The 18,422-nt window shown below is 39.4% G+C and overlaps 1 protein-coding gene across 1 annotated transcript; it reads left to right on the forward strand.

Annotated features, from left to right (window-relative positions):
- The first annotated feature begins 10,698 nt into the window (after positions 1 to 10,698).
- LOC126628735 (uncharacterized) lies at positions 10,699 to 12,933 on the forward strand. The gene is made up of 4 exons (XM_050298525.1): positions 10,699 to 11,216; positions 11,507 to 11,665; positions 12,148 to 12,218; positions 12,474 to 12,933. Exons 1-4 carry the CDS (start codon positions 10,868 to 10,870, stop codon positions 12,669 to 12,671), a joined length of 777 nt encoding a protein of 258 aa, XP_050154482.1. The 5' UTR covers positions 10,699 to 10,867; the 3' UTR covers positions 12,672 to 12,933.
- The last annotated feature ends 5,489 nt before the right edge of the window (positions 12,934 to 18,422 follow it).

Here is an 18,422-nt window from a genome sequence, read left to right on the forward strand (position 1 = left end):
TGTGTTGTGAGCTTGGTGAAGCCATGTGACCCTAATTTCTTTTTTTCTTTTTTCTTTTTTTTTTGAAAAAATTATACAAATGGTACAGTTTCAACTGTACATGTTTAACCTCGGTGTTTTTCAATTTCAGTTTTACTTCTACCATCCATTAATTTTCCTATCCAAAATGCTTTGAAAAATAAATCCATAGCTACTAACTGTCTATATTCTTGATGTTGTCAGACCCTGCAATCTAAAAATTCATGTAAATGCAGAGGTTTGGCTGAAGGAGAGGGCATCGAAGAAATCCAGAAATCCTTCCATGGCAAACTTAGTTGTACACCCATGGCGTGTGTGTTGTATGCTAGATGCCCTCTCTCTTTTAACAACACACAATAGCTTATGCAAATGCAAAGAGACATCAACATGTTTCATTTAAAATAAATTTACATTTTGTAGCAAATGCATATGGCGAAATAGTCCATAAGTAATCAGACTAGCAACCAAACACAACAGTTCAAAAACTTCAATGGAAATATAAATTGCACAAAAAAAATCTTGAATTTCCAAACCCACAAAATACAAAATTCAACCAGATTATGTGTAAGAAGAAATACCAAGAACTGAGAGCTGCAGGCTACCAAAATGCTCATGCTCTTGGTTGTGCTGATGAACTATAAACTTGAAATTGAAATTACATAGGTAGAAGTTGAGATTTTAATATGAGACAGAACAATCCAAATCAAGCTTACTGAGAGAGAGACCGTGAGAGGGCTGAGAGATCGAGAGAGAGGCAGCTGCTAACTTTACCAAAAAATTTGAAAACGATGGAATTTTTCATATGAAGATAAGGCGCCTAAAATGAAATCAGGGCACGAAAATAAAATTAAAATTTTTGGGGCAGGTTAAAAACTAATCATTGATTAATTAAGACAAATGACTGAAATTGTCAACTTTTCAAATTACGTATCCTTAGTAAAAAAAAGCACACACACCTTAAAAGGTTCATTATCTGTTCTGAAGCTAATGCTTGGAACAAACTTCAGCCAAACTGGAAACCCCCTAAAGAAAATAGAAACATTCAAAAAGAAATTCATTGACGAAACAAAAAACTGCCGAGGAAAATGATCATTCCCAAAATTCCATTATGAACAATTATATGGACCAATCTTAAGATGAATATAGAGCCCTGCCTTGTAAACCATCTTTGAGCCAACCAATTACACAAATCTAAATAAGAGATGGCAGAAAATGAATATGAAAAAAAAAATGTGCGTATGATATGAGTTATGCATCTTGCTTGAATGCTATCTATCAATGGTAATTCCCAAATCCAAACAAACACCAAATCAAAACCACAAAGCCAAACAGGGCAACTACATATGTATTAAATTCACATACAATTAGAAAGATCAAACTCAAACACTGAAACACTCAAGCAATTTAGATAATGCTTGACAGATGAAATTCAAACACTAAAATCACTCAAGCGATTAAGTTAGATGATGAGAACTTCTCTAACCTTGTGGACATAGCCTAAATTACGGCGAACCAGGTTTATCTCAGGCCTACTTCTCTATCCTTATCTTTTTACATTATCAACATCACTTAATGACCAGAGCACCCTCGCATAGGTCACTTCACCACACTTTATGTTGACTCAAGGTCCACCTGATTTTGTGCATCAACAAATCTCATTGGATGTGTGGTCCTCACATGGAAGCCATGTTAGCACGTTAATGGAAATTTTAACAGACTTTAATGGCATGGGGAGAAGTGAGACATAGTAGACACTTAAGGGGTTAAGTGAGAAATTTTGAATTGAGCAAACTGAGAGGAAAGTTGAGTTTCAGGGGTGTTGGAGTAAAGAAGCCATTAGACAAAGATAACTCGAGTGGTTAGGTATTGACTAGACTTATTAGTTGACCAATTCATAAAGATAGTGGCAACGAGACTTTCTTTGATGCTTCAGAATACTCAATACTCTGGTTATTTTAAACATTAGATCTTTGCTTAAAAATATAAAAATTAAGATTTAACGGTTAAAACATCTAAAGTACCCAATACTCCAGCATACCCAAATTTATTGTAGCGGTGATAAGTGATAACTACAGTGCAATGATGTTGAGCTTATTATTATAATGTTGATAACTATAGTGCAATGATTTGAGCTTATTATACACTGCAAATTAATACAACAACAACAACAAAGCCTTTTCCCACTAAGTGGGGTCGGCTATATGAATCCTAGAACGCCATTGCACTCGGTTTTGTGTCATGTCCTCCGTTAGATCCAAGTACTCTAAGTCTTTTCTTAGGGTATTTTCCAAAGTTTTCCTATGTCTTCCTCTACCCCTTCGGCCCTGAACCTCTGTCCCGTGGTCACATCTTCGAACCGGAGCGTCAGTAGGCCTTCTTTGCACATGTCCAAACCACCGTAACCGATTTTCTCTCCTCTTTCCTTCAATTTCGGCTACTCCTATTTTACCTCGGATATCCTCATTCCTAATCTTATCCTTTCTCGTGTGCCCACACATCCAACGAAGCATCCTCATCTCCACTACACCTACGTGTTGACGCTTCACCGCCCAACATTCTATGCCATACAGCATTGCCGGCCTTATTGCCGTCCTATAAAATTTTCCCTTGAGCTTCAGTGGCCTACGACGGTCACATAACACGCCGGATGCACTCTTCCACTTCATCCATCCAGCTTGTATTCTATGGTTGAGATCTCCATCAAATTCTCCGTTCTTTTGCAAGATAGATCCTAGGTAGCGAAAACGGTCGCTCTTTGGTATTTCCTGATTTCCGATCCTCATCCCTAACTCATTTTGGCCTCCATTTGCACTGAACTTGCACTCCATATATTCTGTCTTTGATCGGCTTGGGCGAGGACCTTTAGATTCCAACACTTCTCTCCAAAGGTTAAGCTTCGCGTTTACCCCTTCCTGCGTTTCATCTATCAACACTATATCGTTTGCGAAAAGCATACACCAAAGAATATCATCTTAAATATTAAGTTTGTGATCTTCGCTAGATTGCTCCAGTCATTAGTGTGGATAAGTATGTAAATGGATAGAGACAGGAAGCAAACACAAGATGTACGTGGTTCACCCAGATTGGCTACGTCCACGGAGTAAAGGAGTTCTCATTTATTGTGAAGGGTTTACACAGTATATAGGTTCAAGCTCTCCTTTAGTGAGTACAAGTGAATGATTTAGTACAAATGACATTAGGAAATATTGTGGAAGAATGATCTCGTAATCACGAAACTTTTTAAGTACCGAAGTGTGGTATCGTCTTCACTTGCCTTATCTGTCTCATAGGTAGATGTGGCATCTTCTTTGGAAGTACTCTTCCTCCCTCCAGTTGTGGTATCTTTAACTGGTGGAGATGCACAAGGTAATGTATCAATTTCACTTGACGCTTACTTGTAGTTTCAGGCTTGGTCAAGCACGATACAAACCATGTAGTAGGAGTCCCCCAAGTCGCCGAGCTAGGGGATCTGCTGAAAGAGGTGACAGACAAGGTAAGCAATCAGAGCTCCAAGCAATCAGTCCCAGATTAGAAGTTTGATTTCGAGTTCCGGCTGATTGTTATCCTTCTCCTTATCTTGCAGGTAGCATGAAGGATAAAGAGAAGAAAAGGAGAAAAGGTGATATGAGATACTTTTGCTTTTGAAGAAGTAACTTTCCACAGGCTTATTCTTGAACTGGGCTGGAGGGTTTTCTTGTTTCTGCCAGAGTATAAGGCCGACTGAAGAATTTGAGGGTCAAAACAAGTCCATCAAATCTAGAGTACGTTCGACCCTGCTGATATGAGATACTTTTGCTGTTGACATGGTAGTGGATGTATCGGCACGTGTTCTGTTGCGCTTGTCTCCACATGCTTCCTTGTATCCTTCTCACTTGCCTTATTTGTTCCTCAGGCAGATGTGGAATCTTCTCGGGAAGCATAAGATGTTGGAGATGAGTACTCGAGAGCAATGGGGTTCCAGGCAGTCAGTTCCGGACTGGAAGCTTGATTCCAAGTGCTGACTGATTGCTCTCTTTCTCCTTGTCTTGCAGGTAAGAACAATGCCAAAGGAAAAGACAGGGAAAAAGCATGATATGGGATACTCTTGCTTTTAACCTTGATGATATGAGATATTCTTGCTCTAGTGTAGCTTGTTTGCAGAGGTATTCTCGGGGGGAAAGAAAGCTGAGTATTTCGAGAGGCTTCGTTGGGAGTGCCCTCTCAGATATGAGGAAGGGTTGAGCATTTTTGCAGGTCTGCCTGTCCGTTGAGGATAGAGGTCGACATATATAGGAGTCTCCCTAACAAGGAGTAATACTATTCTTTTACCCTGCTTGGTCATAGCACGGTAGTGGGAGCTGCCAGCTTCACGTGTTTTAACTCTGTCAGAGCACTTTGAAAAAGTGGTCTGTGGTATTTGTAAAGCTGATGTTACGTGTGAAGATTACAGACAAGCTTTATCCAAGGAGATCTGGCTCTCGAAGTTGAGAAAGCGGTGTGAGGATTACAGACAAGCTTTATCTAAGGGGCTCTCGAAGTTGAGAAAGCGGTGCCTCTTCAGTTTTCGAACAAGCAATCCTGTCGGGGATCTGTCTCTCGAGATTCGGAGAACGGTGCCTCTTCGATTTTTGAGAAAGCAATCCTGCTAGGAGTCTGGCTCTCGAGATTCGTAGAGCAGTGTCTCGTCGCTTTTTGAGAAAGTAATCATGTTGGGAGTCTGACTCTCGAGATTCGGAGGACGGTGCCTCTTTGATCTTGAAGCAAGCAATCTTGTTGGGAGTGTTTTCTCAAATGTGAGTAAAGGTTAGGCCTGTTTGCTAGTCTACCTTGCCACGGAGTACAGAGGTTGACCCACATGGACTTTCCAATTATCCAGCAATGGTCATGTTCCTTTACACTTGTGGGTAATAATATGGTAGCTAGACCTTCAAAATTTATGTGTCTAAACTTTGTTAGTGCTGTTTCTTTGCTATTCTTTTACCCTTCTTGGTCATAGCGATGTAATGGGAGCTGCAAGCTTCACGTGTCTAAACTTTGTCAGAGATTTTTGGCAAAGTTATCTGTGGTACCCGTGAGCTGATGTTACGTGTGGAAAGTGAATGATTGAACAGTAACATTCACGTGCTTTCTACTTCACTAGAAATCTTCGACAGAATGCCCGTAATTTCCGCAAAGTTGAGTGTGCATATGACAGGTGCTGACAAGGCTGAAAAAGCAGGTGCCTCTTCGATTTCTGAGATCGGCCCTCGTGGTCTCTGAGCAGCCCAGCTTTTGAGAAAGCAAGCGCCTCTTCGATTTTTGCGATCGACCTTCGTGTTCTTTGAGCAGCCCAGCTTTTGAGAAAGCAAACGCCTCTTCGATTCCTGAGATCGGCCCGCGTGGTCTCTGAGCATCCCAGCTTTTGAGAAAGCAAACGCCTTTTTGATTTCTGAGCAGGCGCCTCTTCGATTTCTGAAGCTCCATCGAGTGCGGATTTTTATAGAGGCTGGTATTAAGTTCCAAAGCACACTTGAATCTCCACCAGTAGAAGCTCCCTTCTTGCATTTCTAAGATCTTGATTTGTCCGACCTCTTTTCTCTTCAACACCTTTGAAAATGTCTGGCCCCTCCGACCGTCGTTTTGACTTGAACCTTGTTGAAGAGGCAGCCACGCCTTCTCCAGACAACATATGGCGCCCATCCTTCTTATCCCCTACTGGTCCTCTTACCGTTGGAGATTCCGTGATGAAGAATGATATGACCGTTGCGGTGGTGGCCAAGAACATTCTCACTCCTAAAGATAACAGACTACTTTCCAAACGGTCTGATGAGTTGGCTGTTAAGGATTCTCTGGCTCTCAGTGTTCAGTGTGCAGGTTCTGTGTATAATATGGCCCAACGCCTATTTGCTCGAACCCACCAAGTTGAATCATTGGCGGCTGAAGTGATGAGTCTCAAACAGGAGATTAGAGGGCTCAAGCATGAGAATAAACAGTTGCACTAGGTCGCTCATGACTATGCTACAAACATGAAGAGGAAGCTTGACCAGATGAAGGAATCTGATGGTCAGATTTTACATGATCATCAGAGGTTTGTGGGTTTGTTCCAAAGGCATTTATTGCCTTCGTCTTCTGGGGCTGTACCGCGTAATGAAGCTCCAAATGATCAACCTCCGATGCCTCCTCCTTCTAGGGTGTTGTCCAGTACTGAGGCTCCGAATGATCCCCATCCGGTGCCTTCTCTTTCTGGGGCTCTGCCGACTGCTGAGACTTCTCCTAAGCAACCTTTGTGAAGGCTCCCTCTTGTTTGTTTATTTTGACTCGTGTATATGTACATATTTGTAACTTCTTAGAGATATCAATAAATAAGCTTTGTTTCATTTCAATGTATTGTGTTAAATACATCAAAGCCTTCTTCACTAAGTTCTTTGAATTTTTCTTTTGTTGAAGCTTGTATGTTGAAGCTTTGTGAGTAGAGCATGTAGGTTGAGGTAGTGTTCCCTTAATTTCCCGAGTGGGGAAAACTTCTCGATTGGAGACTTGAAAAATCCGAGTCACTGAGTCAGGTCGGCTATATGAATCTTAGAACGCCATTGTGCTCGATCCTGTATCATGTCCTCCGTTAGATCCAAGTACTCTAAGTCTTTTCTTAAAGTCTCTTCCAAAGTTTTCCTAGGTCTTCCTCTACCCCTTCGGCCCTGAACCTCTGTCCCGTAGTCACATCTTCTAACCGGAGCGTCAGTAGGCCTTCTTTGCACATGTCCAAACCACCGTAACCGATTTTCTCTCAGTTTTCCTTCAATTTCGGCTACTCCTACTTTACCTCGGATATCCTCATTCCTAATCTTATCCTTTCTCGTGTGCCCACACATCCAACGAATCATCCTCATCTCCGCTACACCTATTTTGTGTACGTGTTGGTGCTTCACCGCCCAACATTCTGTGCCATACAGCATCGCCGGCCTTATTACCGTCCTATAAAATTTTCCCTTAAGCTTCAGTGGCATACGACGATCACACAACACGCCGGATGCACTCTTCCACTTCATCCATCCAGCTTGTATTCTATGGTTGAGATCTCCATCTAATTCTCCGTTCTTTTGCAAGATAGATCCTAGGTAGCGAAAACGGTCGCTCTTTGGTATTTCCTGATCTCCGATCCTCACCCCTAACTCATTTTGGCCTCCATTTGCACTGAACTTGCACTCCATATATTCTGTCTTTGATCGGCTTAGGCGAAGACCTTTAGATTCCAACACTTCTCTCCAAAGGTTAAGCTTCACATTTACCCCTTCATGAGTTTCATCTATCAACACTATATCGTCTGCGAAAAGCATACACCAAGGAATATCATCTTGAATATGTCCTGTTAACTCATCCATTACCAACGCAAAAAGGTAAGGACTTAAGGATGAGCCTTGATGTAATCCTACAGTTATGGGGAAGCTTTCGGTTTGTCCTTCATGAGTTCTTACGGCAGTCTTTGCTCCTTCATACATATCCTTTATAGCTTGGATATATGCTACTCGTACTCCTTTCTTCTCTAAAATCCTCCAAAGAATGTCTTTTGGGACCCTATCATACACTTTTTCCAAATCTATAAAGACTATGTGTAAATCCTTTTTCCCATCTCTATATCTTTCCATCAATCTTCGTAAGAGATAGATTGCCTCCATGGTTGAGCGCCCTGGCATGAACCCGAATTGGTTGTCCGAAACCCGTGTCTCTTGCCTCAATCTATGCTCAATGACTCTCTCCCAGAGCTTCATTGTATGACTCATTCGCTTAATACCCCTATAGTTCATGCAATTTTGTACGTCGCCCTTATTCTTGTAAATAGGCACCAAGGTGCTCTTTCGCCACTCGTTTGGCATCTTCTTCGTTTTCAAAATCCTATTGAAAAGGTCAGTGAGCCATGCTACACCTGTCTCTCCCAAGGCTTTCCACACTTCAATCGGTATATCGTCTGGGCCCACTGCTTTTCTATGCTTCATCTTCTTCAAAGCTACAACCATTTCTTCCTTCCTGATTCGACGATAAAATGAGTAGTTTCTACACTCTTCTGAGTTACTCAACTTCCCTAAAGGAGTACTCCTTTCATGTCCTTCATTGAAAAGATTATGAAAATAACCTCTCCATCTGTCTTTGACCGCGTTCTCTGTAGCAAGAACCTTTCCATCCTCATCCTTGATGCACCTCACTTGGTTTAGGTCCCTTGTCTTCTTTTCCCTTGCAAATTAATAGGAAGCAAAAATATTATTCGATACCACTGACATGTTAGGAAATAATTAAACAGAACCATGCACGTACAAAAAAAAAGTGATTTTTCACATACCCTTTTTCTTTAGCTTTTCACACATTGTTTTTTATTATTTATAATCTCAAATTAAATAAATCAAACAAAATCAACATTCAAAATTAAACAAATATGTGTAATTAAGAGGTTAAAAATAGTACATAAAATCACTTAAAAAATGTTATAAAGGGACATGATCTTCTACTGCTAGAAATTACATTAGATTAGACAAGGCCAGGCATGGACTTGACTGAAATAGATTAAACATGGCATTATTCTTTTTATTTTTATTTATTTATTTTATTTTTTTTTGTGTGTGTGTGGTTCTAATGTGATTCATTGAAAAGGAGACAAATCTCCAAAAGAGTACAAGGACCGAATCAGCACTAGGCTGAGGTCAAGGAAATACAAGAGAGGAAAAAGAGCAGCCGATCACAAAATGATCAGGGAAGGCTAGAAACATGACCACCCTCCCTGACCACCGCACACAAAGACAAACTAGTGTGGGCAAGGTAGGTCGATGTATGAATATGGACCAAAACGGATGGGGGTTTGGTAACCCAGACTTCCAGACACATCCCCCTATTACAATGCGAAGCAACCCAGTCGGCTGCAGAATTCCCTTGACGGGGGATGCTGGACCACTTTAGGAATTGGAACCGATGACTAAGATTATGGATCTGGTTGATGATGGGAATCGTGTGCAACTTGCAAAGAAGTTATTAATCAAGCTACAGAAAGAAGGAGACACATAATTCAACTAATATCGCATACATTTTGTGAGACCCTGTTAATTTTTCAGGTGTTTGATCTAATTAATGAAATTTGGCTTCGATGTTTTCTGAGATTTTGGTGACAATTCGCGAGGAACTAAACAGTGAATTGGGATTGGAAATCAAATATTTCAGTTTGAGAGGCAAAGTGATGGTGTATGAAGGTTGAATGATAAAATGAAGGATTAAACTGTGAGTTGAGCTTACTATAACTCCAAGGCCAAGGTTAAATCGCTAAAAGGCGACCCCGAGCCAACAAGGTTCGCCGCTTTGTGAGGGTTGGGGGAGGAATATCTATTGTACGCAACATTATCCTTACTTTGCGAAGATTCTATTTCCAATACTCAAACCCGTGATCAAAGGTCACAAAAGAGCAACCTTTCCGTGTGCCAAGGCTCGCCCTCCAAGGTTATATATCACTACGAGAAAAAGGTTCTATAATGATATTTTAATTAAGGTGGTGACCAGAAACCAATTACTAGGAGAGTAACTTACGTACAACTGGATGCTAGCTAGGGTGACAGTATTTTAAACGGATCACGATATACTTACTTGGGAAATTGATGGACGAGAAGACTTGTGACACACCCCGACTCGATTAGCCTTCTAACTAAGGGTGAAAATGTATAGCCGACACTAAATTGATGATAAAACCCCACTATAAAGGTGACGAAATACCATTAGCTTAATGATGAAGCCATAAGTAAGGAGATGTGAAAGATTTGGAACCGAATGGCTCATTTATTAATTATTTAATCTATCGTCTAGGTTCCCTGCACAATCTGCCCACTTGGGGACACAATCTAAAACTAATTCTATTTTTTTATATCACATCGATCAAAGCATAACAATAATGCATACAACAGTAAAGTCATACAATTAATTATAGTTTAGTAAAGAACAAGCAGAAGTTAAACTGCCCTACATCGTAGGAAGTTTGCACTACTGCAATTCTATCTCTCGCCTTCTCAACATACGCCTTGCACTTGCTAGGACCTGAGGGGGTACAAAACAAAGTGTGAGTGGACCAGTTTTATCACATTCAGGTAAAATCATTTTCAACATGCTAACCCCTGTTTTGTAAAAAAAATATATATATATATATATATAGTTGGAAAACTAAATAATAATATTTACTACCATAATAGTAAATGAAAATCACAACAATTTCCATGATCAAACGTTGTCAATCAAAAGTTCAGAAAATCATATCTCATCTCAGTCAATCAATCATACTAGTGTCTATTGGCATAAGTATAGCATGCAGGGTGTGCTAGCGTCGACTAGCTAGACACACTTACCGATAATCATCAATAATCCTAGCGCCTACTAGGATAACATATCACCTGCAATTACTCTACGGCCGAAGATGGCTATACCTAATATCACCTCAACGCCTCGACATATTAACACTTCTAACACCTCAACGCAACATGATAACACTTCAACACCTCAATACCATGTGGTGAAAATAAATCACCAATACTTGTCAAAATATCAATAAATATTATCATAAGTCTCATTAAAGACCAACAAGTAATATGCACCCGCATATAACACATCCACACATGTATATAGATATATTGTACTCAACATAGAGGGTATTGTTGCATTTAGAATAACTTTAATGGAAACATATGAAGTTATTGAAACTACAGGGGAGCAAAGGTAAATAAAACCCAAAACCATAACAGAAAAGTGGAAATTGGCGCCCAAACAAAAACAGAAAATGGTAGTCTGCTGACTCTCAAACCACTCAACCGTCCAAAGCTCTGTTACTTTCCCTCCAAGAAACCTCTCTCTCTCCCCCCACCAAGAAATCACCATGTTTGGATTCAGCCTAGAAGCAGGTGCTGTTCTTCTGAGGAAGGCCGTGGCTGCCTTCATCATGACAGGCTGCTTCAACGGCGAGATGTTCATCTCGAATGACGACGTCACTCTGGCAGCTACCACATTTCCCATCCCAATGTTCCAAATCCCAAGCCTCCTCGTATCCCTTCGATTGCGACCTCTCATCGGGGAGGACTTATACTGCACCGAAGGCCTCCTCTGGCTTGCCCTCAGCTTTCGTGACTTCTATAACAATCTCAGTCTTTATGAGGACGACGATGATTTTTTCGGCATCTATGGCAGTGCAGACCTTCGTCGCATCAGATTTGTGCTCGTCAATAATAGTCAGTGCCTACGTAACAGATTAATTTAATTAACCCGTTTTGATTTCTTCAGTTCTGATTCGTTTTTTTCTTTTTTCCAAGGTTTCAAGAATTGGGTTTTGATTATTTGACAGTTCTTCTGCAAGTTTTTGAAAGTTTTCGGATTCAACTGTTCAAGAATCAATCATGTTGATGGGTTCATCAGAAATCCTATTTTCTTGAAAATTCTATTTAAATTTGATAAGTTACCCGCAATTTCGCTTTCTGATTTCGGTTTTTTGTTTCCCTATGTTCGGTTTCGAAAATGCTAGGAACTGAGAGGTTTTGGGATCAGCAAATGGACTTGTTTACAATCGAACGTGGTCGGATGATCGCACCTGAGTTCCACTATGAATATGATGTGGTCGTTGGAATACCTTCGGGCATATTTGGAAGTCTCATCATGAATCTAAGCCGTTTCGGGATGACAGGTACTATATCGTTGTTTAATTGCTTGCTGAATTTTACTGATTGAGATTCAGAACATGCCCTTTTTTTTTTTCCTTAATTCTTACGAGAACATGTTAATCAACTTCATTTAATTTACCGACAAGTATCAAAATCGGCCTTTACAAGTCTTCCATAAGAGTTTTATTTTCAGACACTTTCAGAATGTTACAGTAAGTTACTAGCCACAGTTTAATCCGGAAATATTGACAAGTTTGCAGTTTTTAACCAGTTGTGCATTATATCGTTCCCTTATTGTGGTTTCTAAAGGCATAACTTAGTTTGAATGTTATAAACTTTTAATAGAACCGATCTTGTTGAACGTAATGACCAATCCTAGGCATTCATAGGCATCTAACGGCATTTCGTTGATGTTTTTTTGTAAGTTGACTTGCTGCTCTTAGCAACTATCTCACAAATAACATCTTGCATATGTCACTAACTCGACTTGTATTTGTCATCTCAGTTTCTGCACTTGTAACAGAAACTCAAGTTACGTTCACTGTGGGAAATGTAAAGATTGTTCTCAGGAAAGAGGTGCGTGTAATTCCAAGCTTGTTACTACGGAGTTTGATGCTCTGCATAAGGCTTACCACAATGTTGTTTTGATGTTCTGGTTTTCGTCCGAAAAAAAAAACCCGTTCTTTTATTCTATAACGTGCCAAACTGTGATTGAAATTCCAACAAATAGTGTCTAAGCTGCAGTTAGGATCGAATAACCACAAAATCACAAGAATCTCAATTTCCTGATCACAAAATATATGAGCATATCTTTGTTTTCATTTCGTGCAGCTGGAGGAGTGTATTATTGGGGGTGCTGTGGGTGAAAATCCAGTTTCCTTGGTGTTCCATATCCATTACAGTAACACAATGCTGCGCTCTTCATTTCTGTCAAAAAGGGTGTGGTTGCTTGGCCAGTCCAATGGTTCATCTGTCATGCTCAATTGCCCTGTTGGAACACTCGGTAACCTCATGTTCTACGTTGGGTGAAGCATGAAGGTGGTGATGGTGAATTGAGGACTGATGAGAACAATTGATTAAACCAACAGTGAGCAGAATTGATTAACCTCATGTCTTACTTACTCAAATTAGATATAATGATTCAAATTCTTTTACTCTGTTGTCAAGATAATGAGGTCTGATCTGATCTCAACCGTAAAGAACCAGCAACCGATGATGTCAAATATACTGAGTTGTATGTTGTACTTGTTTTGACAATTGACATGAATGTTGAAAGATGATAAAATGTGAAGTCATTGTGCTCTGATCCTATTCATCATAATAACCCTTTGTGAAAAAATGCAGCTTCACATGCAGAATCTAATTGTTAAATAGGGGTAAACATTAAGGTTCTTGTCAACAAAAGTGTGGGAAGACCAATTCCACCACATGCTCTCGATGTTACTTCACTGAATCTCATCTCTGTACTTTGATTAATAATTTCTTGTAAATTTCTCAAGGAAATTTATTGAAAACCAAAGTGATACACTTAGTAAAAGGGGACAAAAAGGACCTAAAGATAATGTAAATAACATCAATGCAAAAGCAAAGTACTGTTTTAGGTCTATTTGACTGAAGAATTTTAGAGATTGAGAGAGAGGTTGCGGCAAAGTGTAGAGAGAATTGGAATAGTCAGGAAGCTTTTCAATTTATGCGGCCTCACAACCTTCAGACATTACTGAGGCTAGTACATAAATGGGGGAAAAGAAGACAAAAGAAACTTTGGAGCTTCGGCAATAGGACAAAAATCAAGGCACCTCCATCGGCAATCCTCTTCGATTGGAAACTTAAAGGGGACTACCACCATGTGCCATTATGCATTAGCACTCAGAAGTTTCGGGATCACTTGTTTACTTGGATTTGGCAAGTCCCCGACTGAGAAGTTCTTCCTCACTTGGGAACTTAGAGGAGCATCGTTTGTACCATATTATATCAACTCCAAACCACCGAGTACCGATCAACTATAACCACTGAAAACTCTCCATTCCTCCAACTTGGAGCTCACTTGCTCAAGAACACGTGGCAACACTAAACAATGTTCCTAGAGATCTACATCAACCGCAGACAAGGATGGGAGACTCTCCTCACCTATAAAAGGAGACTCATCTCGTACAATTAAGGCTCTTGGATCTTAGGATGCCTAATCCAGGCTTAATCCTCTACTTATGCTTAAAACGTCGTATTATGTAAACACTAAGTTATTAATGAGAACTTCTTTAACCTCATGGACATAGCCCAAATTAGGACGAACCACGTTCATCTCGTGCCTACTTCTCTATCCTTATCTCTTTACATTATCAACCTAACTTAACGACCTGAGCACCCTCGCGTAGGTCACTTCACCAAACATTACGTTGACTTAAGGTCCACCTGATTGTGTGCATCAATAAATTTCATTGGATGTGTGGTCCTCACATGGATGCCATGTTAGCACATTAATGGAAATTTTAATGAAATTTAATGGCATGGGGAAAAGTGAGACTTAGAGTAGACACTCAAGGAGTTGAATGACTTTTGAATTTTAGGGTAGAGTCAAAGGATAGTTGAGTTTCAAGGGGTGTTAGAGTAAATAAGCCATTAGACAATGACAGTTCAAGTGGTTAGGTATTGACTTGACTTATTAATTGACTCATTCATAAAGGTAGTGGTGACGGGACTTCCTTGGGTGCTTCGGAGTACCCAATGCTTTAGGTGTTTTAACCGTTACATCTTTGTTCAATAATGTAAAAATTAAGATCTAATGGTTAAAACACACGGAGTATCCAGTACTTCGATCCACCCAAATTTTTTGTAGTGGTGATAACTACAGTGCAACAATGTTGAGTTTTTTTTTTTTTTTTTAACAGATGATATCATCTATACTAATGAAGTGAGGGAGTGGGCTAAGTCTATTATACATTGCACATTACCACAAAGCAAAAATATTATTCCAAACCATGACATGTTAGGAAAAAAATTAAACAGATCCACGCACATATGAAAAAAGTGATTTTTCACAAACCTTTTTTAATTAGCTTTTCAGACATTTCTTTATAGATAAATGACATAAAATTACCTTAATTATAGCTTTTCACACACTTTTCATACCCTTTTATTTATGATCTCAGATTGAATCAAACGAAATCAATAGTCAAAATAAATATAAGAGATTAAAAATAGTAAATGAAAATCACTTAAAAGAAGGTTATAACGGGACATGAGCTTCTACTTCTAGAGATTACATTAGATTAGACAAGGCCAGGCATTAACTTGACTGACTAATATAAGTAAACCTGGCCTTATTTTATTGCTCAAAACTTAGAAGAATAGTGATAACTACAGTGGCACATCAATTACGTAAATTGAAAAGGACATGCCAAAGGTGGCAGCGTTCACATCAATCATGCAATGCTATGTAAAAAGCTTAAATCAAGTAGCATCGTAGGAAAATGATCATCGCCCGGATCTTTTTCTTGAGGATCAGGAGGATTCTATGATTATATCTATTTATCGTACATCGTACGGTCATAAATCATTTAAAAATTTAAAATTTAAAATTTAAAATTTAAAATTAAATATAAATAGTATTTAACGAAAATTGTCCGCATGATGTACGATGTACGATGAACGATCACGATCACGGGATCTTTTGGATCCCTAGGAAAAGGATCATCGCCGGATCCTTTTTCAGCATTGTGTTATTCATCAGGGACGCCACAATAGTATTTGAAGGGGTGTAGGTAAGACTCCTATGTCCTTCCCCCGGATAAGGGAGTCATTGCGTTGCCAAAATTAGGATCAAGATCTCTCCTGAGCTAAGGGTAAGGATCCTCTTAACCAAACCCATCGGGCCGTTAAAATTTTATCCAACGGTTACAATTATTATAACTTTTAGATGAGCCACCCTAGCCTTCACTCCCAAGAACTTTTCTTCTAGCATTTGAATCGTATGCAACTTGCAACGAAGTTAATAATCAAGCTACAGAAAGAAGAAGACACATAATTCAACCATTATCGGAAACATTTTGTGAGACCCTGTTAATTGTTCAGGTGTTGATCTAATTAATGAAATTTGGCTTTGATGTTTTTCGAGATTTTGGAGACAAGTCGAGGAACTAAACAGTGAATTGGGATTGGAAAAATCAAATATTTCAGTTTGAGAGGCAAAGTGATGGTGTGTGACGATTGAATGAGAAAATGAAGGATTAAACTGTGAGTTGAGCTTACTATAACTCCAAGGCCAAGGTTATATATCACTAAAGGGTGGCCCTAAGTCAATAAGGCTCCCTGCTTTGCGAGGGTCGGAAGAGGAATATCTATTGTACGTAGTCTTACTCTTGTTTGCAAAGATACTGTTTCCACAACTCAAACCCATGACCTTTTGGTCACAAAGAAGTAACATTTCCGTTGCGCTAAGGCTTGCTGTCCAAGGTTATATATAACTACGAGAAAAAAAGTTCGATAATGAGATTTTAAGGTGGTGGCCGAAACCAACTGTTAGGAGAGAAACTTACGGACAACTGGATACTAGCTTTTGTGACAGTATCTCAAACGTATCACGATATACTTATTAGGGAAATTGATGCACAAGAAGACTCGTTGAAATTTAGCACTCGAAGAATCAAAGGATCATCACAAATCCATAGCACAAGTTTTTTTTAGATTCAGCTCAGCATAAGATCCTTCAATTACCTTCACAAACATACGTTACACATCTTGAGAAACCCCTAGTAGCAGTCTCGCGATGGTATCGGTCATAGTTTACATAATCGGGCAGGGACATGGATCCTCTGAACTAAAACTGAAGAGGAGTTAAATGACCACGAGATGCCGTCCATTTAAAGCATGCAAGAGCTTCAAGTATCACAATTAGCACTACAATTAAAGCATAAAACAGTTATAACCATCTTCCGTCACCTTGCATCTTAATTAACAAGTACTAGCCTCTGTGAAACCAGCGTAAGGACAACGAATAAATCGAAGACTGAAGAAGCACAACAATTTAGGGTTTGTTAATGAAATTTAACTTGGAAGAAGATTGGATGACAACAGAAGCATGAAATACTCGTTCATACAAGACGTAAAAAACAAGGCATAGGAAGCAGAAAATTCGGCTACAACACATACCAATCGGACCAGTACCTAGCTTCTCAGTCAATATCATTACCACTAGACGTGTAGAAGAAACAGGTAAGGGCGAACACAATGTTTGTGACTTGACTTCACACAACACAAGTGGCCAGGTAATTACTACACACCATTGATGCTAAAGAGCATCTAAGTTAAGGATTAAGCTTGAAATTCCCAACTTCGAAATAACTAAGGTTATAACAAGGAATGATAAACACATACTCCTGTTTAATTATGTCTGTTGTCTTTGCCTGATTTATTCAATCAAACGGCCATAGTGTTTGAGAAGCCAAAAAGGGTGTTAAAACCACCTCCCTGTAAAAAGGCTCCGGAAGCTGCAATCTCATTCGAAGTATCTTGTGTTTACTTACCTTTTCAGGCATGAGAATGATACCTAGTTGTTCATGTAAGAGATAAACAACTGCCTCCTTGACAGAGATACCTCGTTCAAATCGGGTATGACATAGCAAAACGTGAGATTCACATACTTTTTCGTACTTTGGGGGTAAATAAATTCATGACAAATTAGGAATGGAATGATAACCCATGTCATGTTTTGCATAACCAATTCTGAGAACTAAACATGCCATAAAGGATTTGCCCAGCGTGAAACTCTAATCACCAGCATAAGAAAAGTATTTTGAAAGCATCAAAAGGCGTAGCTAGATGAGTCTTTGCCAAGGATAATTGCATCCCCCTCATGTGGGGATGCATATATCCCATTATATATTTAGCTTAATTATATCTCTAAAAACCAACGTATTAAAAGAGTGAGGCGTGAGGCGAAACCTCACGGGACCTAAATTTTTTAATATATACACTGAGCAAACACATATATTATAAGTGTACACACACACACACACACATATATATATATACATATTATATATATATATATAATAGAGGATGAAAACACAATGAGCACACATATAACAATGCACGCAGACAACACACATATCCATTATATAAAAAAATAAAAATCAGAAAAAAGGCAGAGAGACAATAGTACAAGGAAGAGGTATGAGGCAGTTAAAACCCTACCCAAAATTTGGGTTTGGGAGTAAAAAAAAAAAAAAAATTCTCTTGAGGTGCGCCTAGGCAGCTCCGGCGACACCTTCCGCCCACTCCAGCAAAACAGAGATGTTAGCCTTCGCACCCAGCCTCAAAGGCGTCATAGGCGTGCCCCGAGAGTAGTTTTTTAAAACATTGCTAAAAACTAAGAGAAAAAAACTGGTAACATCTTCATCTTCCTCGCTAGGAAGCATCTGCAAATCGTCACATCTGAAGATCTCCATTGTTTTGGACACAAGGTGTACTCGGCACTGTGCAGCTAACGAGTTTGTTTGAAGCATTTCGTTGAACACAAGGTGTGCCCAAACTGCCAGCAACTCAGATGAACACCTTCACCTCTCTCCAGCAATCTTTCTAGTGTCCACGGGTCAACTGACCCAGTTTGACCCCTTGCGGATTCGTCCCTACGATTGTATGAATAAGCATCTTGATTGAATAAAATCAATGATGGGAGCTGTTTAATTTATTAATCTTCATTTGAAGATCACTTTTACAAAATATTATTTTAGTCAGAGTATGCATAGAATAAATCAATGGTGTAGGTTATTCGCAAGAAGAGAA

Source organism: Malus sylvestris, chromosome 7 (assembly GCF_916048215.2).
Source record: "Malus sylvestris chromosome 7, drMalSylv7.2, whole genome shotgun sequence".
Lineage (NCBI taxonomy): Eukaryota > Viridiplantae > Streptophyta > Magnoliopsida > Rosales > Rosaceae > Malus > Malus sylvestris.

Excerpts from the sequence above, each read along its gene's own strand:
- LOC126628735 (XM_050298525.1), top strand. The coding sequence starts at position 10,868 with ATGTTTGGATTCAGCCTAGAAGCAGGTGCTGTTCTTCTGAGGAAGGCC. Across the intron at positions 11,217-11,506 it reads ATTTGTGCTCGTCAATAATA|GAACTGAGAGGTTTTGGGAT; the intron begins GTCAGTGCCTAC and ends CGAAAATGCTAG. Across the intron at positions 11,666-12,147 it reads AAGCCGTTTCGGGATGACAG|TTTCTGCACTTGTAACAGAA; the intron begins GTACTATATCGT and ends TTGTCATCTCAG.